The 26,583-nt window shown below is 39.2% G+C and overlaps 1 protein-coding gene across 1 annotated transcript in view; it reads right to left on the bottom strand.

Moving 5' to 3' along the window:
• The window catches only part of PRKAR2A (protein kinase cAMP-dependent type II regulatory subunit alpha), a 113,732-nt gene that overhangs the window by 37,587 nt on the left and 49,562 nt on the right, over positions 1–26,583 (bottom strand). Inside the window, exons 2-4 of the mRNA XM_047095049.1 lie at positions 15,235–15,270; positions 3,007–3,059; positions 254–337 (exon numbers count right to left, since the gene is read on the bottom strand). Of these exons, the coding sequence (XP_046951005.1) occupies positions 254–337; positions 3,007–3,059; positions 15,235–15,270 (173 nt within the window). The remainder of the gene's footprint in view (positions 1–253; positions 338–3,006; positions 3,060–15,234; positions 15,271–26,583) is intronic.

The raw sequence follows: 26,583 nt of genomic DNA on the forward strand, positions 1-26,583 counted from the left end.
CCGTGAGATCGTGACCTGGCTGAAGTCGGACACTTAACCGACTGCGCCACCCAGGCGCCCCACAAAAACTTTTTTTTTAAGTAGGTTCCACACCCAGCACAAAACTTACAACCCTGAGGTCAAGACCCAACCTGAGATCAAGCGTCAGATGCCTAACTGATTGAGCCACCCAAGCACCCCCACAGAAAAACTGTTTAAATGACAAATAGGAGAAAAGCCAAAATACAAAAATATTTTTAAAAACCAATGTTACCTGATCAAGATTTTTGAAAAGGAGAATATCTTTGCAAGCTTCCTGAAGTCTGCATCTCTGTTGATCAGTTTTAGGATGAATCACCTGCCAATCCAAATAAAACCAGGGAAATATTTTTATTCCAATTTAAAATCTGACTTTATTCACACATCAGTACATTTCTTTCTCCTAAGTGGGAAAAATTAAGAGCACATTTACTGTAACTTTAATTCTATACAAATACCAAGCGGGGCCCTGATCATGGAGGGGCAATGTGATGGGGGTGAAGAGCACTCACCCTGGAGCCACTCACTGACTGTGTAACTGGCAGCAAGTCAGTTACCCCCCGGGAGCCTCAGTGTCCTCATCTGTAAAGCAGAGGGCTATAGACTTGTTCATTCAACAAATATTAAGCATCTACTGGGTGCCAGGCACTGTTCCACTTCTGGGGACACAGCCAACACACAGATAAAAACACCAGCTCTCATCCAATAAATATGTAAAACATGTTAGAGAGTGACAGGAGAAAAATAAGAGAGCTAAGGAGAAAAACAAGGTAGAGAAGGGTGATAAAAAGTGTGTGTGTGGAGGGGGCAGATAAAGCCTCACTGAGAAGGTAACATCTGTGTAAAGATCTCAAGGAAATGAGGATAACTTCAGGGAGTGAGCCATGTGGACATCTCTGTGGGAAGAGCACTGCAAGCAGAGGAACAGTAAATGAAAACAAGGCCTTGTGGCAGGTAAAGAGCATGTTTGAGAAATAACCAGGAGATGGGTGTGACTGATGCAGAGCGAGGGGGAAAAATCAGGAAGAGACCAAGTTGGGGGGCTGGGTGAGAGTGATGCCCAAATCACAGAGGGCATTATAAGTCACAGAACTAGAACTTTTCCCTAGCCAAATGGAGGCAATTTGAAGCTTCTGACTGAGAGGTGAAAGAGATCTGACTCATGTTTTTAAAGGTTCATACCGGCTACTGACTGCAGAACAGCCTTGAGGGAAGAGTGGAAGCCAGGAAACTAGTGCAATTATTCCAGTGCCAAGATGGCAGTGGTTAGGACCAAGGTGGTAACCATGGAGGTGTTGAGAAGTAGTGGAATTCTGGATACGTTTTGAAGCCTGAGCCCATTGGATTTTCTGAAAAACTGAATGTAGGTATGAAAAAATAAGAGGAGCTGAGGGTGACCCTCAAGTTTTGGGCCTGAGCCCTCTTGGGAGGATAGAGCTGCCATAAATTGAGATGGGGGAAGACTGTGGGTGGAGAAAAATGTTTAAAGGGAAATGATCAGGAGCTCACCTTAAGTCTGAGTTGCCTACTGAAATCTAAGTGGAGACGGCAAATAAACAATGGCTATAAATGCTGCAGTTCAAACATCAACAATTTAGTAGTGGTGGTGGTGTTATCTACTAAATCAGTGTTGTTGGAAGGATTAAACAAGTTCATCCATGCAGTATTTAAAACAGTACCTGGCATTTAGTAGGTGCTCAAAAACTTTTATCATTATTACTGATAGTCAATAAATGTTTATTTAACTAAAAAGAAATAATCAGTGCCTAGTATAGCTGTTATAATTCAGAGACCTAAGTCCTGTCTTCACCCTAAAAAAAACTATGCTGCTTAATCTGATGAGAAATAACAAAATGTCAAAAGTATTAAGTATTTTAAATTTGTGATATTAAAAAGTTAGTAAAAAAAACTGTTTTAACTTTTAAGTCATCAAAAATTTTTACAATAACCAGAATAAATTTTTTCAAAATCTACATATCTATTATAGTCATACAATGGGAATAGCGTTTTATTATTAGAATACTGCAGAAATCTTTCATGGACTGCTCATTTTAAGGTACACTTGAAAGATCATTAAAGCTTATTTTATAACATCAATCTTTGAAAAATGGTGGTTCATATTTGCTTTTATAAAAATAATTTTGTAATTATATAAAAGTTTAAAAATCTGAGTTTTTAAGAAAAGACCAAAAGTGTACCGTAGTCCTGCCATAACCACTGTTAACATTTGGGATATATCCTTCCAGAGATAATTCTTTGTATTAATAAATACAAAGATGGATAGATGGATAGATAAATAAATATATATGTGTGTGTATACATATGTATTTTAAAGTTTATTTACTTTTTTTTAGTAATCTCTACACCCAACACGGGGCTCAAACTCACAACCCCGAGATCAAGAGTTGCATTCTCTTCTGACTGAACCAACCAAGGGCCCCAGATAAATATATTTTTTTAAGTTATTTTTTTATTTTAGAAAATATACCTCATATAAACAACATTCCATGCCATTAAACTTGGTCCTGTACCATCATTTCCAATGGCTGAAGAATCTCTTGATTTGAGTACCATAATTTAGCCCCTCGTAATCCTCTAGTTTGGGTCATTTAAGTTGTTTCCATTTTTTACTATTACAACACCTCAATGATCCCTGTTTGTACGTCCTCAGGAAGGATCTCAGGAAGGATCCAGTTGTTTGTTAAGGATGAGTTCTCCTTCAGGTAACTGCTGAGTCAGTTGGCTTGACTATAGTTAAGGCTCTGACAGCTACAGCTAGGCACCCCTTCTTACCACAACCCCAACTACTCTTGTTTTCATTCTTCTTAATATTTTTCAGTCTGGTAAATAAAAAAAATAGCATCTTGTTGAGATTTTAATTTGTACTTATTTTAATTATCAGTATGATTAGATTTGGCATATAGAGGAGGAGAAGAGTGAGTGGGGAATAAAACAATTCTACCTAATACCTTTGCATTAGTGTCTTACCCTTGGATCAGTATCTTCCTCTTCCTCATCAGGGTTATAGGTCTCAGCACAGACTAAATTTGGAGAGGAAAAAAAATAAAGAGAAAAATGAATAAAACAGATGTAAGCTTTTACGGGAAAAATAGAAGGTGAACATAGTTTCCTTTTATTCACTGTTTTCTAAAGCTGTAGTAATTTTTAAAAGACTTTTCTTCAATTAACAAATATATTAAGTACCTACTAATGCCAGGCATTCTATCAGGTGCTAAAATGCCAGCTTCCTAGGGATTGGTAGTCCCAAATAGAAGAGAGTTGATAAAATGTATCACATACTAAATCCTATGGTAATGGCAAGGACAAGTAAGGAGGTGCTATCTTTACTGAATTTTAAAGCAAGGGTGGAAAACCACAAAGTACAATATATGCAACATAAACACATATCCATGTGATACTATGGAATTATCATACACAAATACTATATGATTTCCCTCGTATGTGGAATTTAAGAAACAAAACAGATGAACATAGGGGAAGGGAAGGAAAAATAAGATAAAAACAGAGAGGGAGGCAAACCTAAATGGATGATGGGTCTTAGGAGGGCACTTGTTGGGATGAGCACTGGGTGTTATGTAAGTGATGAATCACTAAATTATATTCCTGAAACCATTATTACACCATATGTTAACTAACTCGGATTTAAATTAAAAAATAAGCCCCACGTTGGACTCTGTGCTAACAGCTCAGAGCCTGGAACCTGCTTCCAACTCTGTGTCTCCCTCTCTCTGCCCCTCCGCCACTCATGCTCTGTCTCTCTCAAAAACTAAATAAACATAAAAAAAATTGTTTTAATTAAAAAATAAAATAAAGGACCTGTAAAACACACACACACACACACACACACACACACACACACACACACGGATATGGATAAATTACAAAAAGAATCAATTAAAATTGCTCAACATCACTGGGGCGGCTGGATGGCTCAGTCGGTTGAGCGTCCAACTTCAGCTCAGGTCATAATCTCACCGTTTGTTGAGTTGGAACCTGACGATGGCTCTCTGCTGTCAGCACAGAGCCCACTTCAGATCCTCTGTCTTCCTCTCTCTTTGCCCCTCCCCTGCCTTGCACACACTCTCTCTCTCAAAAATAAACATTAAAAAAAATTGCTCAGCATCATCATGTACATGAATGACTTTAAAAATAAGAATGAATTTCAAACAAAACATGATACTATGTATCAGTCTCTGTTCTGGGTACAATATTATCTAAAAACCAACTTGATTTTGTTTTTTAATTTTTTTTAATGTTTATTTATTTTTGACAGAGAGAGAGAGAGACAGAGCATGAGCAGGGGAGGGGCAGAGAGAGAGGGAGACACAGAATCCAAAGCAGGCTCCAGGCTCTGAGCTGTCAGCACAGAGCCCAACGCAGGGCTTGAACTCATAGACCGTGAGATCATGACCTGAGCCGAAGTCAGACGCTCAACCGACTGAGCCACTCAGGGCCCCCCAACTTGATTTTTTTTTATAGGTAACCTGTGTTTGTGCCGGCTTCCTGCAAGACTTGTCTTTATTGCAATTCAAAGATTTAGAAAATATTCACTGAACATTTGTTTATAATAGCAAAATATCAGAAATGATATAACTACCTATTTGAATAATACAACTATAAGGAAGAATGAGGGGGGCACCTGGGTGGCTCAGTCAGTTAAGCATCCAACTCTTGATTTCAGCTCAGGTCATGATCTCAGGGTCCTGAGTCAAGCCCGCACATCGTCTGGCTCTCTGTTGGGCTCTCTGCTGGGTGTGGAGTCTGCTTAAGATTCTCTTTCTCTCTCTCTCCCCCTCCTCCCCATACCTGCTGGCTCGCTCGCTCTCTCTCTCTCTCTCTCTCTCTCTCAGAAAGAAAAAGAAAGAAAAGAAAAGAAAAGAAAAGAAAAGAAAAGAGAAAAGAAAAGAAAAAGAAAAGAAAAAAGAAAGAATAAGGAAGATCTCCATGGGCTAATAATGAGTTCTAGGGGAAAAAAGCAAGGTGAGGAATATATATAGTATGCTATGCCTTCCATAAGAAAGGACTTTTATGAGAAAGGAGAGCTAAGAATGGGGAGAAATAAATATGTAAATATGAATATATACACAAAATGTTTTTTTACTTATCTATTTTTCCAAAGGGAAACAAGAGAAGAGTAAACCAGGAAATTAACACGCAAGGAATCCAAATGGTTCTTGGTCCCTCTACTCAATGCTAACAACTAGGGGACAAAGTGACACTGCTCTAAATTTAACTCCTGGTTTCTTAAACACATTTACTCACTGCAGCCTTGGTCTAGCCGCATCCCAGCTTCCCCTTCCCATTGATTCTCTGAACTCATGGAATACCTGAGAAATGGTATGTCCTGTAGACAGGACTCCCTTCCCTGCCTGGCCTATAGTACTCTAGTGTGGACCACACCTCTTGTACTGTAATGCCATCAATATTCTGCCTGTCCAACAGGGACCCAATATCCTTACACAGAGAAAAATCAGGGAGTTAGAAGGGAGTAAGAGGACAAATACCATTCTAGTCCCTAAAACAGCATCAAGTGATGCTCTGCAGGGAGGTCTCCTGAGTTCCTAGCTGGCAGAGGCTTTGGGTAGCTGAGCCAGGTAAGCGACAATGGGAGGTAGATAAATGCCTTTTCCCAGCCATTCCTGATTCCACAAGATGAGGTCAGTGTACATTTATCTCAGATCTGTCCTAAAGATTAAGACACACCGCTTCCTGAGTTCCTAGATGCTACTGCTGCCACTTTTTGCTTCTTCACAGGTATCTCAGTAGGAAATCTGAGGAAGCTGCACTGAGGGCAGACACCATGTTAAACTGCAAGCCTCTTGGTTCTCTGTGCTCTTGATTAATGTTGTCATTAACAGCCCAGTTTTCTAAACTAGAAATCTGTAACTTATCAGGGCTTCCTTCGTTCACCTTTTATCCAATGAATACATCAAATTTGACTTCAGAAATACTCTCATATCTTTTTTTTTTTTAACGTTTTTTTATTTATTTTTGGGACAGAGAGAGACAGAGCATGAACGGGGGAGGGGCAGAGAGAGAGGGAGACACAGAATCGGAAACAGGCTCCAGGCTCCGAGCCATCAGCCCAGAGCCTGACGCGGGGCTCGAACTCACAGACCGCGAGATCGTGACCTGGCTGAAGTCGGACGCTTAACCGACTGCGCCACCCAGGCGCCCCAGAAATACTCTCATATCTGATCGTTATTCGATCTATTCCAATTCCTTGGTCCGGGAACTCAAAATGTCTTCTTAGAAAAATGCATTTAAAAACTTTCAATTTGGAGACAGATGGGTAAATAGGTATTATTATACAAACTTTCTCTATTTCTGCATATGTATGAAAATTTTCATTTAAAAAGTTTAAAATAGTAAGCCTTCAATGATGAGACTGACAGCATTTTACTGATAATGATACAGTCTCGGACTAGCCCATTTCCAGGCTTGCTTTTCCTCTGATTTTGAAGGGAAGTACTTCAGCAACTTAGCTTCCTTTTATATTTTTAGACATTAACGTAAGTGATGCAGCAAATATTACAGTTTTAAAGTCTTAAGGTACAGAAGTATGATTTAAACAAAAGTAGTTATTCCCAGTAAAATTATCGATGTTTCAATTTGTGGAAAAGTATTATGCTTTTATTTTTCAAAACTGGTTTTGATTTTTTTCCCTTTTCTTTTGAACTTCAGACTTACCTCCCTTGGCCTTTTCCCTGTTTCCACCCAACCTCTCTACTTCTTCCTGGTCTTGATCCCAGATCATTTTTCTCATCTTCTATATAAAGAATCCATTTTTAAGTGTCTATGTGATTGTTGCCCCTTGTGTTTATACACATCAGGGAGCTTGTTTCAGTGCACAAGTGACCTGGGAGAAGCCCAGAGTCTGTGTGATCCCCTCTGAAGCCTCAAGAACTACACTGAGTGTCATGAGATGCTCAAGACCTACTGAAAATGAAGACTGAAAGAGTAGTACAATCCCTTGTTCACGAGAATTTGTTTTGCCACAGTTCTCCAGCAGATGTCACTGGTTAGCAACATGAAACTGTACAAAGTGACCAGAGACTATCCAGCACAATTTCTTCTTCCAAATTTTAACTGATGCTTCCTTCATCCAGTATGTGAATCATTTTTAAAAATATTTTACTTTTAAGTAATCTCTAGACCCAATGTGGGGCTTGGACTTATGACCCTGAGATCAAAAAGTCACACGCTCCACTGACTGAGCTAGCCAGGTCCCTCCAGAAAGGTGAATCATTAAATGTGCTGGTGAAAGAAAACCCTTTCATTTCTACAAAGAAATGAGCCAGATCCTGGTCACAGCCTGAGACCCTATGCTGTCCTGCGAGCTCCCATGAAGAATTAACTCAGCCTGTGCGTATTAGTCAGCTTGGGCTGCCATTACAAAATACCAGTCTGAGTGGCTTAAAGAACAGAAATCTATTTCCTCACAGTTATGAAGGATGGAAGTTCAAGATCAAGGTATTGGCACATTGTTTTTCTCCTGGGGCCTCTTCACTTGGCTTGTGGATGGCTGCCTTCTTGCTGAGTCCTTTGTCTCTATGGTACACTCATGGTGTCTTTTCCTCTCTCTCTCTCTCTCTCTTTTTTTAAGTAGGCTCCATGCCCAACTAAGGGCTCCAACTCAGACCCTGAGATCAAGACATGAGCTGAGATCAAGAGTCAGATGCTTAACCAAAAATAGCTACCCTACTTCCTCTTCTTATAAGGAATCAGTCCTACTGGATTAGGACTCCACCCTTAACACCTTACTTAACCTTAACTGCCTCTTTTTTTTCAAAGGCCCTATTTCCACATACAGTCATACTGGGGGGTTAGGCTTCAACATAAGAATTTGAGGGGGACACAATTCAGTACTTAACACTGGATTTGTAAGTTATCTTAAGTAATGTTTGGTGATATTTCAGCTGAAGATAGCTATTGGTGGAAAAAAATCCTGAATACTGTGAAAGGATATTAAGACAAAAATCAGTATTCCACTGTAAGTACGTAAGCCTGAAAAGGCAGAGACACCTGGTGAAGGAAAAGCACCTATCACACAGACATGAGTGACTACCATGGCACCAGATTCTCAGCAGACTCTACTGACTGGGCACGTTCATCAGATGCTCCCTGCCTAAACGTGGCATGATGCCAACACACAAATTTCTGATTAAAATGCTTGGAAGCTTCAACATGTGTTTAATAAATGAAAGGGTTTTCTGGGGATGACATTTTTTTAATTAACAGAATCAGACTAACATTTCAAACTCAAAGACAGTTAATACTATTTTAGGACTATTTCAAGAAAGCCGCTTTTAAAGAATTTATGAACTCTCTTCATTTGATGAATTTATCACATGATGTAAAAGGACTGCTGTGCTAGAACTTAAACTTGGAAGGCATAGCTTTCAATCCCAAATGCTTTGCAATGGAGACGCAGCATCAAGCAGGGAAAGACCTCACCTCTGAACATGCACTGGGGTCTGAGCTTGGCCCTACCCACCACTATCCACTATTTCCCTATATCCTAGATCTTTGGTCTGTCTCTTCAGTGGTAAGAGGAGATGGGATAATGATACTAAAACCATGTAAAAGGTTAATAATAGGAGGAGATATATTTAAAACACAGGGCTGGGCTCACAGGACATACTCAGTAACTGCTAGGTCTCTTTATGCTGCTTTACATTCCAAATTATTATTCGGTCAGACACACTGAGTTATCGTTGGAAGTCTTCTGCAATCTCTGACACAGCACATGTCTTCACACAACTAGTTATTGCTAAACTCTATGGATCACATAAGGAGCCCCATTCCCTACCTCCCTCGCCAAACTTCTTTTATCTCCGCACCTACAGCCAGAGCAGCAAGATCTAGTTCATCCCCTTTGAGTCTTAAGACATCCTTTTACCTAGAATGCATCCTTCTTGGTACTAGCCAGACAGTAGCCATGTTTTACAACCTCCAGTGCAATTTCTGCCTCCTTCAAAGAAGTGTCTCTTGATTTTACTTCTGCCCACAGTAATTTCTCCTCTGGATTTTTTTCCCTTTTTTTTTTTAATTTTTTATGTTTATTTACTTTTTGAGAGAGAGAGAGAGAGAGAGAGAGAGAGAGAGACAGAGTGTGAGCAGGGGAGGGCCAGAGAGGGATGGAGACACAGAATGTGAAGCAGGCTCCAGGCTCTGAGCTGTCAGCACAAAGCCCGATGTGGGGCTCAAACCCACAGCTGTGAGATCATGACCTGAGCTGAAGTCAGACGCCCAACCGACTGAGCCACCCAGGTGCCCCTCTCCTCTGGATTTCTAACCTGTTCTTTTGTTCCTTCCTTCTATCCATCCATCCACATTTACTGACATTGTTCTAAGTGTTAACTATATGCATCAATGAACAAAACAGACAAAAATTCTCTGATTGGAGCTTACCTTCTGGCATAGGGAGCTAGATAATAGGATAAATGAGAGAGAGAGAGAGAGAGAGAGAGAGAGAGAGAGAGAGAGAGAGAGAGAAGGAGAGGAACAGTAAGGAGAAAATAAAGGAAGGGAGATAGGGTGTGTGTGTGTGTACTGAACCTTACTAAAGACCTAAGTGAGAAGAAGTCTTTCAAGTGACAGTCTAAAGGATATAAATAATCCACAAAGATGGTTTTGAGGAGATTTGGGAGCAAAAGTCTGATTAGACTGGCCTCAAGAGAGAATAGAAGAAGAAAAACTAGATACAGCAAATATGGACAACTCCTTCAAGGAATCTGCTATAAAGATAGACAAAAAAAGTGGTGGCTGGAGAGTAAAGAGTGGTTTAAAAAAGTCGTATTTTATTTTTTACGAAAGGGAAGTCAATGCTACATTTTTTTTGCTGAGAATAATAATCCAGTTGAAGGATGCAGATTATGCAGGAGAAAGGCAGTAACTGCTGGAAGGATGAAGGGATGAGATCTAATGTATAGGTGGACACTGGACTCAAATGCAAGTAAGGAAGGACAGATGTGGTAGGAGTCTATGGAAACTATCTTCTGTTGCTTTTATTTCCTTAGTTAAGAGAACAAAATCATCTGCCAGGAATGAGAATTTGGGAGGAGGTACAGGTTTGGGGAGAGAGAAGGTAAGAAATGCTTATCTAGGAGAGCAGAGTGAAAGAAGTATGGAGACACAGTATGAATGCTGGCATCTAAAGCCTACTAGAAGTTAATGATCAGGTACTCAAAGTAAGGTCAGCCAACGGGCCTGTGTATTTTCCCTCAATCAAGTACAGCTGTGGTGCACATACAGCCTAAGAGGACAGTTGGGATTAACCAGAATGTGTTTTAGACAAGCAAGGAAAAAAGAAAAAGGAAACTGAGGATATGTGCCACAGAGTGGTTATAATCACTGAGCAAGGAATTTAAGGTTAGTAAAAGAGGAAGTGAGGAACAGTAAAAATGAAGCAAGATCAAGTTGTCAGCGGTGGAGCAGGGCAGCAAAAGAGCCCAGGCAACAGCAGGCAGAGGGAGACTGGGATCACTGAGTATGAGGAGTTGTGATGCCCGTCGTTCCAGAGTATGACCACGGGGGTGAGTGGTTGAAGTAGGGTGGAAGACAAGAGGTGAAGAAATGGAGGGCAAGATTTGAAGAATTATCTAGATGGAAATAAGAAGAAACAGCCCATGGATTATTAGATAACTAAAGCAAGGAAGAGAAGCGACTGACAGAATATAATAACGTGAGGTTTGAAGGCGAGGGTTTTAGGGAGGAGGGAGAGAGAATGGTTTGGAAGCAATAAGGAACAACAGAAACATTCACCCATCTATCATCAATGTTACAAGGAAAATGGAAGAGAAGAACCATCATCTGAGAAGCCTGTAGGGCAAGCCAAGCTTCAGCTAGATCAGGAAAATAATACACTCCAAGAATAGGCTGAGATTTTAGGGGATTTAGATGAAAACTGACTGAGAGGGTCAGAGGGTACAAGGAAGGGTTCTTAGAAAGTACTCAGGACAGTGCTACCTTTGGGTACATTATCACCTTGACTGTTCGAGTGACTTAACCTCTGCTTTGTCCTCAGTTTCTGCATCTGTCCACTGGGGATAATCATGGCGTGTACCTCATAGTACTAATGTGAGGATTATGTTCAAGGACATAAGGAAGGCAATTAGAGAGATCTTAAAATGTGCACCTACCACACAGTCTGCACTAAAAAAATGTTAGTTATTCCTACAGGCTATTTTCTCTCCTGCATAATCATTTTGATTCTTCTAAGAATCTTTTACTTTCACTTAACATTTGAATAATATTAAAAAGTTTTTTTAGGGGCGCCTGGGTGGCGCAGTCGGTTAAGCGTCCGACTTCAGCCAGGTCACGATCTCGCGGTCCGGGAGTTCGAGCCCCGCGTCAGGCTCTGGGCTGATGGCTCAGAGCCTGGAGCCTGTTTCCGATTCTGTGTCTCCCTCTCTCTCTGCCCCTCCCCCGTTCATGCTCTGTCTCTCTCTGTCTTAAAAATAAATAAACGTTGGAAAAAAAAATTTAAAAAAAAAAAGTTTTTTTAATTTTTTTTAACATTTATTTATTATTGAGACACAGAGAGACACAGAGTATGAGCAGGGGAGGGGTAGAGAGAGGGGGAAACACAGAATCTGAAGTAGGCTCCAGGCTCTGAGCTGTCAACACAGAGCCCGATGTGGGGCTCGAACTCACAAACTGCGAGATCATGACCCGAGCTGAAGTTGGTCGCTTAACCAACTGAGCCACCCAGGCGCCCCAATATTAAAAAGTTTTAGGGGCGCCTGGGTGGCTCAGTCGGTTAAGCGGCCGACTTCGGCTCAGGTCATGATCTCGCGGTCCGTGAGTTTGAGCCCCGCGTCGGGCTCTGTGCTGACAGCTCAGAGCCTGAAGCCTGTTTCAGATTCTGTGTCTCCTTCTCTCTGACCCTCCCCCGTTCATGCTCTGTCTCTCTCTGTCTCAAAAATAAATAAACGTTAAAAAAATAAAAATAAAAATAAAAAAATAAATTAATTAATTAAAAGTTTTAAATCTTCAATAAGACTGTAAACTCTAAGGAGGAGGGATAATATCATGTACTTGTCTGGGTTCTCCACAGAGTTCAAGGCCTGAACAACACTGACAGAAAGCCCAAGCAGCAATTCATGAACTAACACCACTTGCGACCTCTGCAGAAGATGTCACTGTACTCTCTCATCTCCAAGATCTGTCTTACACATGTCAAGAGATATCACTAATTGTCTGGGGAAAAAGGGGTATAGGGCAAGGATAAACAGAAATGGGAGATAATAGTGCATATAGATCTCACACCAACCTTAACTGCCACTCTATTTCTTCTCTGTAGCTGTCTCTCTACACATAAGAACATATTTTTTTCTATCTCCTTTCAACAGACTTTGGTGTACAACTTACCAAAGGCTTTCTGAAACATAAATGAGCAGATTTTCTCAAAGAAAAGGATTGAGGGATAGAAAAGGGATTCCAAGTGTTACTAGAAATTAGGTCATATGATAGTTTAAAATCAAGAAACCTTCCCAAGAATGAAGAGATATGAAAGAATGATGTGAGGGGTGCCTGGGGGGCTCAGTTGGTTGAGCGTCTGACTCTTGACTTAGGCTCAGGTCATGATCTCAGGGTTTGTGAAAATGAGCCCCAAGTCAGGCTCTGCACTGACAGCACAGAACCTGCTTGGGATTCTCTCTCCCTAACTCTCTCTCTGTCTCTCTGTCTCTCTGTCTCTTTCTTTCTCTGCCCTGCCCCGCTCAAATGTGAGCATACACACTCTCTTTCTTTCTCAAAATAAATAAATAAACATAAAAAAAAAAAAGAATGAGGAACACCTGGGTGGCTCAGTCAGTTAAGCATCCGCCTTCGGCTCAGGTCATAATCCCACAGTTCAGGAGTTGGAGCCCTGTGTCAGGCTCCGTGTAGACAGCTCAGAGCCTGGAGCCTGCTTCAGATTCTGCATCTCTCTCTCTTCTCTCTCTCTCTCTCTCTCTCTCTCTCTCTCTCTCTCTCTCTCTGCCCTTCCCCCAACTTGCACTCTGTCTCTCTCTCAAAAATAAACATTAAAAAAAAAAATGATGTGATACATACAGCTCACATAGTAATTCTAAAACACATTAACCTCCCTACTATACAATCATAGAAACTCTAAATGTATCCAAAACTCAAACATTTTACTTATAAGGAAACTTGCAGAAAATATATTTATCAGTTCTATAAAAAAAAGGAGGACTCTTCTTAGCTTCAGAAAAATCACGAAAAAAAAGAAGATATATATATTCAATAAATATTTAGTGAGTGCTTGCTATGTGCTAGGCAGTGTTCATGGTACCAGTCACATATTAAAATCCAAGTCAATAAAAAATAGCAAAATTAAAATAAGCAGCACAACCAACTTGGGAAATGTTGCATTGAAACTTTCAAAAGGTTAAAAATGATGACAGAAATTTGCTCAAACTTACAAAAAAATAATCGCGATCATAATAGATAAAAGAGAAAAATACTACCAAACTAGTCCCATAGGAGAAAATAAAAACACATTTCTCATATTTGGAAAACACTCATTTTTGTTAATAATCAAAGGAGTGCCAAATAAAACAATCTGAGGTACTATTTTACATCTAAATTAAAGTAGTAGGCACCACCTATATCAGTGAGACGGTGGCAGAAGAGAGGCCTTTGTAGGGTGTTCTTTCTCCCTGCAGTCTATTCTGTAGAATGCCTCTGGAAAGCAATACACAGAAAAACCCAGGCAATGCTCAAGTCTCCGACCAGAGAGTGCTACTCAGCACTATAACTGAGGAAATAATTTTAGTGGTTCAACAGTGTATGCAAGAAGTTAATACAGCATAATCTAGAATACCAGAGAAATAGCAATACAAAAAGTAGTTTTTATGAATAGACATTTTTCCAAAGAAGACATCCAGATGGCCAACAGACACATGAAAAGATGCTCAATATCGTTTATCATCAGGGAAATACAAATCAAAACTACAATGATGTATCACCTCACACCTGTCAGAATGGCTAAAATCAACAACACAAGAAACAAAAGGCATTGGCAAGGATGTAGAGAAAGGGGAGCCCTCTTACACTGTTGATGGGAATGAGAATGGTGCAGCCACTCTGGAACACAGTATGGAAGTTCCTCAAAAAGTTAAAAATAGGCACGCCTGGGTGGCTCGGTTGGTTAGGCGCCTGACTTCAGCTCAGGTCATGATGATCTTGAGGTCCATGAGTCTGTGCTGACAGCTCAGAGCCTGGAGCCTGCTTCATACTCTTTGTCTCCCTTTTGCTCTCTGTTCCTCCCCAGATCACACTCTGTCTCTGTCTCTCTCTCTCTCAAAAATAAACATTAAAAAAAAAAAGTTAAAAACAGGACTACCCTAGAATCCAGCAACCACACTACTAGGTACTTACCCAAAGAATACAAAAATACTAATTCATCTCTCTTCCTCTGCCCCACTTGTACTCTGCCTCTCAAATAAGTGTTAAAAAAATTTTTTTTTTAAAAATACTAATTCATAGGGATACATGCACCCCAATGTTTATAGCAGCATTATCTACAATAGCGAAATTATGTGAATGGCCCAAGTGTCCATCAATTGATGAATGGATAAGGAAGATGAGGTGTTTATATACAATGGAATATTACTCAACCATAAAAAAGAATGGAATCTTGCCATTTGCAATGACATGGATGGAGCTAAGTGAAATCAGTCAGTCACAGAAAGACTAAGAACCATATGAATTCACTTACATTGGAATTTAACATGTGGAATTTAACAAAACAAATGAGCAAATCGTTGTTAAAAAAAAGAGAGAGAGAGAGAGAGAGGGAGGCAAACCAAGAAACAGACTCTTAACCATAGAGAACAAACTTATGATTACCAGAGGGTAAGTGGGTGGGGGGATGGGTTAAACAGGTGATACGGATTAAGAAGTACACTTGTTGCAATGAGCTATATGCAAGTGTTGACAAAAAAAGTAGTTTTCAGAAGTCATAATTATGAACATGGAAAAATACTAATGACATAAATGAGACAAACTAATATGTACATATATACTCAGAACTTGAAACAGAATGGAGGAATTGCAGGTAATTTTTATAATGTTCTGTAATGCTGCTAACTTATCTTTTTATTTACAAGATCAGTTTATTTTTATTTAAAACAATCCCATCTTAAAACAGCATTTTGGCAGTATGTTATGAAAGAGAAAACATACCTGATACTCGCCGATCAAATCTGCCAGGAATTGGGACTGCAAAACAAAGAAGAAGCAATGTTCAGGCATCATTATGTCACATGACCCCACCTTTAACAATAGAACTAAAAGAACTTTAATACCAAATGTTGGGTCAATTCATACTCTTCTATAATCAACCACAGAGAGTAGTTCAACATGATTATATAAAGGCAATATAAAGAAGAATTTATCTTTTTGAAAACAAGCTCATTATAACTTCAATGTACTCAAGGTGGCAAATTTATTTGTTTACATTCATGTTCATCTAATTTGTATCATATTGGGGCACCTGGGTGGCTCAGTCGGTTAAGCATCCAACTCTGGATTTCAGCTCAGGCCATGATCTCATGGTTCATGAATTCGAGTCCCACATCTGGCTCCACACTGGCAGTGTGGAGACGGCTTGGGATTGTCTCTCTCTCCCTCTCTCTCTTTCAAAGTAAATAAGTAAACTTAAAAATTTTCTTAAAAATAATAATTTGTATCATATCAAATGAATAAGAAGCCTACTGGGGCACCTGGGTGGCTCAGTCGGTTAAGCATCTGACCAGCTCAGGTCATGATCTCACAGTTCATCAGTTCAAGCCCCATGTCGGGCTCTGTGCTGACAGATCAGAGCCTGGATCCTGCTTTGGATTCTGTGTCTCCCTCTCTCTCTGTCCCTCCCCTGCTCATGCTCTCTCTCTGTCTCACAAAAATAAATAAAATGTTAAAAATTTTTAAAAGTCTACTAAATTTATTGGTAATGATATTAAAAAGTTAAATTTTCTTCTTTAATATTCTTCAAAGATAATCCCAAGACTGCCAGATAATAGCATTTAAATTTCATTTCAAAACAATTTAATAAGTTTTACACTAAAGTGAAAAAGAAATTAGCTGTTAAGTTATATTCTCACTCAATATGGGTAGGTTTTCTCCTGCCCATGGTCAGTGTATTAATCAGAAAAATGTACCACATGTCTTTAGGTTGAAAAATAAACACAAATTTTCTCTTTGCTAATTTTTCCTGCTTTTTACCTATCATTCCTTATGTTTGGTGGTTATCTAAATTCTCAGTACTAAACTATATCATTTGAATTATGTAGGGGTTTTTTTTGTTTGTTTTTTAAGATTTTTTTTAAAGGAAACTCCACCCAATGCGGGACTAGAACTCATGACCCCAAGATCAAGAGTCACATGCTTTACCAACCGAGCCAGCCAAGTTCCCCAAGGTGGGTTTTGTTTTTTTTTTTTTTTTAACTTTCAGAGCTTAATCTGATTATCTTAATTTAAAAAATTATGTAAATATCCCTTCTCACCCTCCATAAAAGGAGAAATTTGAAGATTAGTGAAAAATAAATTGAAGGTGGCTCAGAGAGCCAAACTCAACTAATATGAGGCCTCAACAAAAATAGACTCAGGAAAGAGACAAATGCTTATTCACCACAACAGAACAAGAATTATCTTTTGTATAGCTTGGGGTAAAAGTTATGTTATTGGAACAAACAGGTAAAATTTCAAAAGAAAACCCGAGCCATTATTGATAGAAAGTACCTATGATAGTCCTTTCCCACTTCCTCAGTGAAACTGTGGATTTGTCAAAATTAATCCACCCACCAGCAAAGAAAGATGGTAAATTCAGTTCAACAGATATAGGTAGGGTACCTAGTACATGACAAGCACTGTTAGTAGACAATTTGGGAGACAGTAGTAGATAAAACAAAGACTCCTGGTTTCATGAAACGTGCACTCTAGCTTGAGATGTGTGGGAGAGTTTCCTTCAATTACTTAAATCACACGTTCCTGTCACTCAAATAGATTAGATGAAATGTGTAAGAGCTTACACTCTCAATCCAGGCCTCATGGGACTTCCATAATTAAAACCCCACTAAACATCAGTATATAACCTAAAATTATAAAACATACAATGAAACAATTTGGCATGGGTGCTATCAGGGAGTATCTCAAAAAAGGATTAGATATTAAAATTATGGAACTACTGGGGCGCCTGGGTGGCGCAGTCGGTTAAGCGTCCGACTTCAGCCAGGTCACGATCTCGCGGTCCGTGAGTTCGAGCCCCGCGTCGGGCTCTGGGCTGATGGCTCAGAGCCTGGAGCCTGTTTCCCATTCTGTGTCTCCCTCTCTCTCTGGCCCTCCCCCGTTCATGCTCTGTCTCTCTCTCTGTCCCAAAAATAAATAAACGTTGAAAAAAAAAATAAATAAATAAAATTATGGAACTACTATAAAATCAGAACAGAATGTTTAAAACAAAGACAAAAATGGGAATCAAAGCATAAATAAAGGAATAAGATACAACCAAAACAAAGCAAGGAGGATTGAAAAAAATTTGGAATTTCTAGGAAAAAAAATAACACATTGAAATTTTTAAAAACTATGATGCAAGGCAACTTCTCTGGGTACATAACATCTAAAAGTGCTGGAAATTGTAAAACATCACTACCAACAACTTACTACAATAATACTGATGTAAATGTACAGATATAAATCGCAAGGAAAATCAGAAAATATCTGGAGATAAATGAAAACAAAAACAATACACTAAAACTTATGGGTGTACTAAAAGTAGTGCGAAGAGGGAAATTTGTAGCTATAAATGCTTATGTTCAAAAAGAAGAGGAGTGGCTGGGTGGCTCAGTCGGTTAAGCGTCCAACTTCAGCTCAGGTCATGATCCCGTGGTTTGTGGGTTCGAGCCCCGCGTCGGGCTCTGTGCTGACAGCTTGGAGCCTGGAGCCTGCTTCAGATTCTGTGTCTCCCTCTCTCTCTGCCCTCCCCCGCTTGCACTCTGTCTCTCTCTCTCCCTCTCAAAAATAAATAAACATTTTTAAAAAATTTTTAAAAAGAAAAAGAAGAAAAATCTCAAATTAATAAGCTAATTGTATACCTTAAGGAAGTAGGGGAAAAAAGGGCAAACTGAACCCTAAAGCAGCAGAAATAAGGAAATTCAGAGTGGAGAGAAACTAAAATAAAGCATAGGAAAAAAATCAGTGAAACTGAAAGTTGATTCTTTGAAAAGATCAACAAAATCAATAAGCTGCTGATTGACTTAGACTAACTAAGAAAAAAGAAGAGTTAAATTACTAAAATTAAAGTGGGGATACTACAATGGAATACACAGAAATAAAAAGGATTATGATACTCTGAAAATAGTATGCCAACAAACTGAATAACCTAGATGAAATAGAGGAAATAGACAAATTTCTAGAAATACACAAACTTCCAAAACTTACACAAAAGGAATAGAAAAATCCCAACAATCTGTAACAAATAGGGGGATGAAACTGGTAATCAAAAATCTCCTGACAGGGGCGCCTGGATGACTCAGTTGGTTGAGGATCAGACTCTTAATTTTGTTTGGCTCAGGTCATGAGTTCATGAGTTCAAGCCCTGTATGGGGCTCGGAGTGTAGAACCTACTTAAGATTCTCTGTCTCTGTCTCTGTCTCTCCCTCCTTCCCTCCCTCCCTCTCCCTCTGTTCCTTCCCCTGCTCACTTGTTCTCCTTCTCTAAAAAAACAAACAAACAAACAAACAAACAAAATCCCTGAACAGAGAAAAGCCCAAGACTAGATGTCTTCATTGTACATTCTACTAAACATTTAAAGAATTAACATCAACCCCTGTTATACTCATCCAAAAAAATCAAAGATAAGGGAATACTTCCTAACTCATTTTATTTTTTTCAGTTTTTAAAAAACTTTTCATTTTATTTTTTATTTTATTTTAGATAGAGAAAGAACAAACATGTTGGGGGGAGGGAGAGAGGGAGAGGGAGAGGGAGAGGGAGAGAGGGAGGGAGAGAGGGAGAGAGGGAGACAGAGAGAGAGAGAGAGAGAGAGAGAGAGAGAGAGAGAGAATCCTAAGCAGGCTCCAAGCTCAGCACAGAGCCTGACAAAGGGCTCAATCTCACAACCCTGAGATCATGACCTGAGCTGAAATCAAAAGTCGGATGCTCAACCAACTGAGCCACCCAGGTGCCCCCTTAACTCATTTTGTAAGGCCAGCATTACCTTGATACTAAAGACAGACAAAGGCATTGCAAGTAAACAAAATATTCATTATGAATATAGACATAAAAAAATCCTCAAAATCCTCAAAAAATAGTACCTAGCAACATATTAAAGTGATTATACACCATGACCAAGTGGGATTATCCCAGGAATGCAAGGGTGGCTCAAAATAAAGAATGTCAAGCAAAATACACCACATTAATGGAATGAAGAGGTGGGGAGGGGCAACTACATCAGCATCTCAATGATGCAGAACAAGCATTTGACAAAATGACACTCTTTCATGTAAAAAATAAAGGAGAATATAAGGGAATTTCCTCAACATGAAAAATGCACATATGAAAAACCCACAGCTAACACCAACTCAATGGTAAAAGACTGAAGGTTTCTCCCTAAGATCAGGAACAAGACAGGATGCCTGCTTTTGCCATTTCTATTCAACATATTACTGAAAGCTCTGGCCATAGCAATTAGGAAATAAAAAGAAATAAAAGGCATCCAAATTAGAAAGGAAAAAGTAAAATTATCTGCTTGTGGAATGACATGATCTTCTATGTAGAAAACCTTGAAGAATCCACACACACAAAAAAAGTTAGACTTAATAAATGAATACAGCAAAGTTGCAGGATATAAAATCAACATGCAAGAGGTGCTTGGGTGACTCAGTTGGTTAAACCTCCCACTGGCTCAGGTCATGATCTCACAGTTCGTGAGTTCAAGGCCCACATCAGGCTCTCTGCTGTCCACACAGAGCCCACTTCAGATCCTCCCTCTCCCTCTCTATCCCTCCCCTGGTCACACATGTGCATGCTCTGTCCCTCTCTCTTTTTTTCTCTCTCTCTCCCAAAAATAAATGTTAAGAAAAATCAACACCCAAAATTGTATTTCTATACAACTGCAATGAACAATCCAAAAAGAAAATATTTTTAAAACTCCATTCATAACAGCATCAAAAAGAATAAAATATTTAGGAATGAATTTAACCAAGGAGGTGAAAGATTTGTACACTGAAAACTACAAAACATTACTAAAAGAAATTAGAGGAGACATAAATAAACCTTTTGCATTATATATCAAATCATCATGTTGTACACTTTAAGTATCTTAAAAAAATTTTTTTAACGTTTATTTACTTTTGAGACAGAGAGAGACAGAGCATGAACGGGGGAGGGTCAGAGACAGAGGGAGACACAGAACCCAAAACAGGCTCCAGGCTCTGAGCGGTCAGCACAGAGCCTGACGCGGGGCTCGAACCCATGGACCGCGAGGTCATGGCCTGAGCCAAAGTCAGACGCTTAACTGACTGAGCCACCCAGGCGCCCCTAAATATCTTTAAATATTTGTCCATTGTACCTAAATGAAGCCTGAGAAATAAAGACAGAAATAAATGGAAAGCCATCCCATATTAAAGGACTAAAAGACATAATATTGTTAAGATGACAATACTATCCAAAGTAATATACAGATTCAATGCAATCTCTATTAAAATTCCAATGGTGGCTTTTTTTTTTATAGGAATGATAAAATCCATCCTAAAATTCATGTAGAATCTCAAAGGATCCCAAATACCCAACTATTCTTGAAAAAGATAAAGTTGGAGGACTCATACTTGATTTCAAAACTTACTACAAAGCTACAGTAATCAAAACAATATGGTATTGTCATAGGGATAGAAATATAGACCAGACCCATGGAATAGAGAACCCAGAACTAAACCCTTCATATATGTGGTGAATTGATTTTCAATAAAAGTGCCAAAATCACCCAAGGGGGAAAGGACAGTCTTTTCAACAAATGGTGTTGGGAAAATTGGATCTCCACCTGCAAAAAAAAATGAAGCTGGACTATTACCTTTTTCACCATATATAAAAATGAACTCAAAATGGACCAAAGACATAAAACTAAAATTATAAAACTCTTAGATGAAAACACAGGAAAATCTTTATGACACTGGATTTAGCGATGTTTTCTTGGATATAACATCAAAAGCATAGGTACAAAAAAAGAAATTAATAAACTGGACTACTTCAAAATGAAAAACTTCTGTGTATCAAAAGATACAACAGGAGTACATGGGTGGTTCAGTCAGTTAAGCGTCTCTTGATTTCAGCTCATTTCATGGTTTTTGAGTTCAAGCCCTGCTTCAGACTCTGTGCTGACAGAGTGTAGAGCCTGCTTGGGATTTTTTCTCTCTGCCCCTCCCCACCCCAGCTCTCGAGCTTGCATGCTCTCTCCCAAAATAAATAAATTTAAAAAAAAGACACAATGAAGTGAAATGGCAACCCATGGAATGGGAGAAAGTATTTCCAAATAATGTATCTATTACATCCAGAATAAAGAATTCCTACCACTCAACAAAAACAACAAAAACCAATATATACAAATGACAGATAACCACATGAAAAGATACTCAATACTACTAATCAATAGAGAAATGCAAATGAAAATCACAATGAGATACCAATTCACACCTTTTAAAGATGGCTACTATTAAACACTTTTTAAAAAATACTTATTTAATTTTGAGAGAGAGAGAGAGAGAGAGAGAGAGAAAGTGGGAAAGGTGTGGGGGGAGAGAAAGAGAGAGAGAGAGACACCGAATCCAAAGCAGGCTCCAGGGTCTGAGCTGTCAGCACAGAGACTGAGGGGAAGGCTGGAACCCAGGCACCCCTAAAGATGGCTACTATTTAAAAAAAAAAAAAGCAAACAAACAAACAAAAAAAAAACAAGAGCAGGGGTGCCTGGGTGGCTCAGTCGGCTAAGAGTCTGACTTCCGCTCAGGTCATGATCTCGTGGTTTGGGAGTTTGAGGCCAGTGTCCCAGGCTCTGTGCTCACAACTCAGAGCTTGGAGCCTGGAGCCTGCTTCGGATTCTGTTCTCCCTCTCCCTCTGCCCCTTTCCTGCTCATGCTCTGTCTCTCTCAAAAATAAATAAACATTAAAAAACAAAACAAAACAAAACAAAACAAGAACAGATAATAAGGGCGGCAAGAATGTGAAGAAATTGGAATCCTTTTGCATTCTTGGCCACAATGTGAAATGGTGCAGCTGCTGTGTAAAACAGTATGGCTGCTCCTCAAAGATTAAAAACGAATTACCATATGATCCAGCAATTCTACTTCTGGGTATGTATCCAAAAGAACTGAAAGCAGGGTCTCAAAGAGATATTATAGTACACCCACATACATAGCCAAAAGGTGGAAGCAACCCAAGTATCCATCAATGGATGAAAAGATAAACAAAATGTGGTATACATACAATGGGATATTATTCAGCCTTTAAAAGGAAGGAAATTCTGAAACTTGCTATAAGATTCTACGAATGAATCTTGAAGACATTATGCTAAATAAAGTCAGTTACAAAAAAGACAAATCTTGTATGATTCCACTTATATGAGGTACCTAGAATAGTCAAATTCATAGGAATAGCGAGAATAGCAGTTGCTAAGGGGGAGGGGAGAGGGAGGAGTTATTATTTAATGGGTACAGAGTTTCAGTTTTGCAATACCCAAAGATGTCTAGAGATAGATGGTGGTGATTGTTATGAATGTACTTAATGGCAGTGAATTACTTTAAAAAGGTAAATTTGGGGGCACCTGGGTAGCTCAGTCATTTGAGCGACTGACTCTGGATTTTGGCTTGGGTTATGGTACCAGGGTTGTGGTACCAGGGTTGCGCCCCGTGCCGGGCTCTGTGCTGAGTGTGGAACCTGCTTAAGATTCTCTCTTTTTCTGTCCCTCTCCCCTGCTTGCACTTGCCCTTCTCTCTCAAATTTAAAAAAAAAAAAAGGTAAATTTAGGTTCTGTGTATCTGTCTACAATTTTTAAAAATGTAAATACGTGTAAAGCAAAAAATGACATTATAATGTATATGTGTGTGTACACGTGTGCATGTGTATATAAAGAGGAAGTAAGAGAGAAAGCAAAGCATGGCAAAACATTAACAAGCAGTCAATCTAGGAGTTCACTTGCTCTTTCAATTTTTCAGTAGGGTTGCAATTTTTTCTAATAAATATTTAAAAATTAATCTCAATGTAGCCCCTCAAATCAAACATGATAGACTTTCATTTTTTATCATTTCATTTTTATTCTGTTGTCAAATCATGTTTCTGTATAACCAATTCAAAGTAAATTAAATGCATGCATAGTCTTTTTTTCTTTTGAATTTTTAAATTTCTATCATCTCTATTAAAGTATATGTATATTTATGTTAAATTTATATAAAACTTATGTTTACAGTTTATCTGTACATGTACTTATTTTATTTTGTCTAATGTTTATTTATTTTGAGAGAGCATGAGCATGAGTGGGGGAGGGACAGAGAGAGAGAGGGAGAGAGAATCCCAACCAGGTTCTGTGCTGTGTGGAGCCTGATGTGGGGCTTGATCTCATAAACCATGAGATCATGACCTAAACCGAAACCAAGAGTCAGATGCTTAACTAAGCCACCCAGGCACCCCTTATTTAATTTTTTTTATTTGAATATTGTTGACCTGTTACATTAGTTTCAGGTATACAACATAGTAATTCAACTTCTCTATACATTATGCTATGCTCATAAGTGTAGCCTACCATCTGTCACCATTCAATGCTATTAGAATATCATTGAGTATATTCCCTATGCTGTGCTTTTTATTACCATGACTTATTCATTCCATAAGTGGAAGCCTGTATCTCCCCCTCCGCTTCACCACCTTGTCCATCTCCTCATCCCACTTCTGGCAACTGTCTCTGGATTTATAGGTCTAATTCTGCTTTTTGTTTATTCATTTGTTTTTTAGATTCCACATATGAATGAAATCATATGGTACTGTCTTTCTCAGTCTGACTTTTTTCACTTAGATAATACCCTAGGTCCATCCATGTAGTCACAAATGGCAAGATCTCATCTTTTATGGCCCCAAATAGCCAAAGCAATCTTGAGGAAGAAAAACAAAGCTGGAGGTATCACAATACCAGATCTCAAGATATACTACAAGGCTGTAGCAATCAAAACAGTATGGTATTGGCACAAAAAGAGATACATAGATCAACTGAACAGAAGAGAGCCCAGAAATAAACCCTCGCTTAAATGGCCAATTCATCTATGACAAAGAAGGCAATAATACATAATGGGGAAAAGACAGCTTCTCTTTAATAAATGGTGCTGGGAAAACTGGACAGCTACATGCAAAAGAGTGAAGCTGGACTACTTTCTAACACCATACACAAAAATAAAGCCAAAATAGATTAAAGATCTAAATGTGAGATGTGAAACCGTAAAAATCTTCGAAGAGAACAAAGGCAGTAATTTCTGACATCAGCCATGGCAACATTTTTCTAGATATATCTCTTGAGACAAAGGAAAAAAAGCAAAAATATATTATTGAGACTACATCAAAATAAAATCTCCTACACAGCAAAGGAAACCATCAACAAAACAAAACAGCAACCTACTGAATAGGAGAAGATATTTGCAAATGATATATCTAATATATCAAAACATAGGGGAGCCGGGGTGGCTCAGTTGGTTAAGCGTCCGACTTCGGCTCAGGCCATGATCTCACAGTTTGTGAGTTTGAGCCCCGCACTGGGCTCTGTGCTGACAGCTCAAAGCCTGGAGCCTGCTTCAAATTCTGTGTCTCCTCCTCTCTGCCCCTCCCATGCTCATACTCTGTCTCTGTCTCTCAATAATAAATAAATGTTACAAAAATTTTTTTTTAATTTTTTTTAATGTTTTATTTATTTTTGAGACAGAGAGAGACAGAGTGTGAACGGAGGAGGGGCAGAGAGAGAGGGAAACACAGAATCCAAAACAGGCTCCAGGCTCTGAGCTGTCAGCACAGAGCCCGACACGGGGCTCGAACTCACGGACCGTGAGATCATGACCTGAGCCTAAGTCGGACACTTAACCGACTGAGCCACCCAGGCGCCCCCCAAAAAAAATTTTTTTAATATTCAAAATATAAAGAACTTACACAATTCAACACCAAAAAAACCCAACCCAACCCAAAACAAAACAAAAAAACCAAAACCAAAAACCCAAATTAAGACAGGACACCTGGCTGGCTCAGTCGGTGAAGATCGTGTGACTCTTGATCTCAGGGTTGTGGGTTTGAGCCCCATGGGAGGTGTAGAGATTATTTAAAAATACAATCTTTCAAAAAAAAAATGAGAGACAATTACTGTATGATTTCACTCATATGTGGAATTTAGGAAATAAGAAAAATGAACAAAGGAAAAAACAGACCAAAAAACACTCATATACAGAGAACAAATTGGTGGTGGCCAGAGGGGAAGTAGGAAGGGGGATGAGTAAAATAGGTGAAGTGGATTAAGAGTACACTGACTGTGGGGTGCCTGGGGGCTCAGTCGGTTAAGTGTCCGACTTCGACTCAGGTCATAATCTCATGGTTCATGAATTTGAGCCCCACATTGGGCTCTGTGCTGACAGCTCAGAGCCTGGAGCCTGCTTTGGACTCTGTGTCTCCCTTTCTCTCTGCCCGTCTCCAGCTCACGCTGTGTGTGTGCCTCCCTCAAAAACAACATTAAAAAAAAAAAGTACAGGGGCGCCTGGGTGGCGCAGTCGGTTAAGCGTCCGACTTCAGCCAGGTCACGATCTTGCGGTCCGTGAGTTCAAGCCCCGCGTCAGGCTCTGGGCTGATGGCTCAGAGCCTGGAGCCTGTTTCCGATTCTGTGTCTCCCTCTCTCTCTGCCCCTCCCCCATTCATGCTCTGTCTCTCTCTGTCCCAAAAATAAAATAAACGTTGAAAAAAAAAATTAAAAAAAAAAAAGAAAGAAAAAAAAGTACACTTATTGTGATGAACACTGAGTAATTTATAGAATGGTTGTATCATTATAATGTAAACTTGAAACTAATGTAATACTATGTTAATTATATTTGAATAAAAACTAAAATTAAAATAAAAAATTTTAAATGAGCAGAGGACTTGAATAGATGTTTTTCCAAAGACATACAGATAGCCAAGACACATGAAAAGATGCTCAACAACACTGTCAGGGAAATGCAAATAAAAGCCACAATGAAATATCACCTTATACTTGTCAGAACGGCTAAAATCAAAAGGGCATGCATAGTTTTTTAAAGTAAATTAAATAATGTGCTGAAATTCATTGTTTCATAATATATGGAACTAAAATTTTAATTTTTTTTGAATATTTATTTTTGGGAGAGAGAGGGAGAGAGAGAACAAGCGGGGAACAGGCAGAAAGAGAAGAGGACAGAGGACCTGAAGCAGGCTTTGCACTGACAGCAGAGAGCCCAATGTGGGGCTCAAACTCACAAACCGTGAGATCGTGACCTGAGCCAAAGTTGGACGTTTAAC

The sequence above is a fragment of the Lynx rufus genome, unplaced genomic scaffold (genome assembly GCF_022079265.1).
Source record: "Lynx rufus isolate CCGP_SWC_20201006 ecotype Redwood Valley unplaced genomic scaffold, mLynRuf1.p SCAF_4, whole genome shotgun sequence".
Lineage (NCBI taxonomy): Eukaryota > Metazoa > Chordata > Mammalia > Carnivora > Felidae > Lynx > Lynx rufus.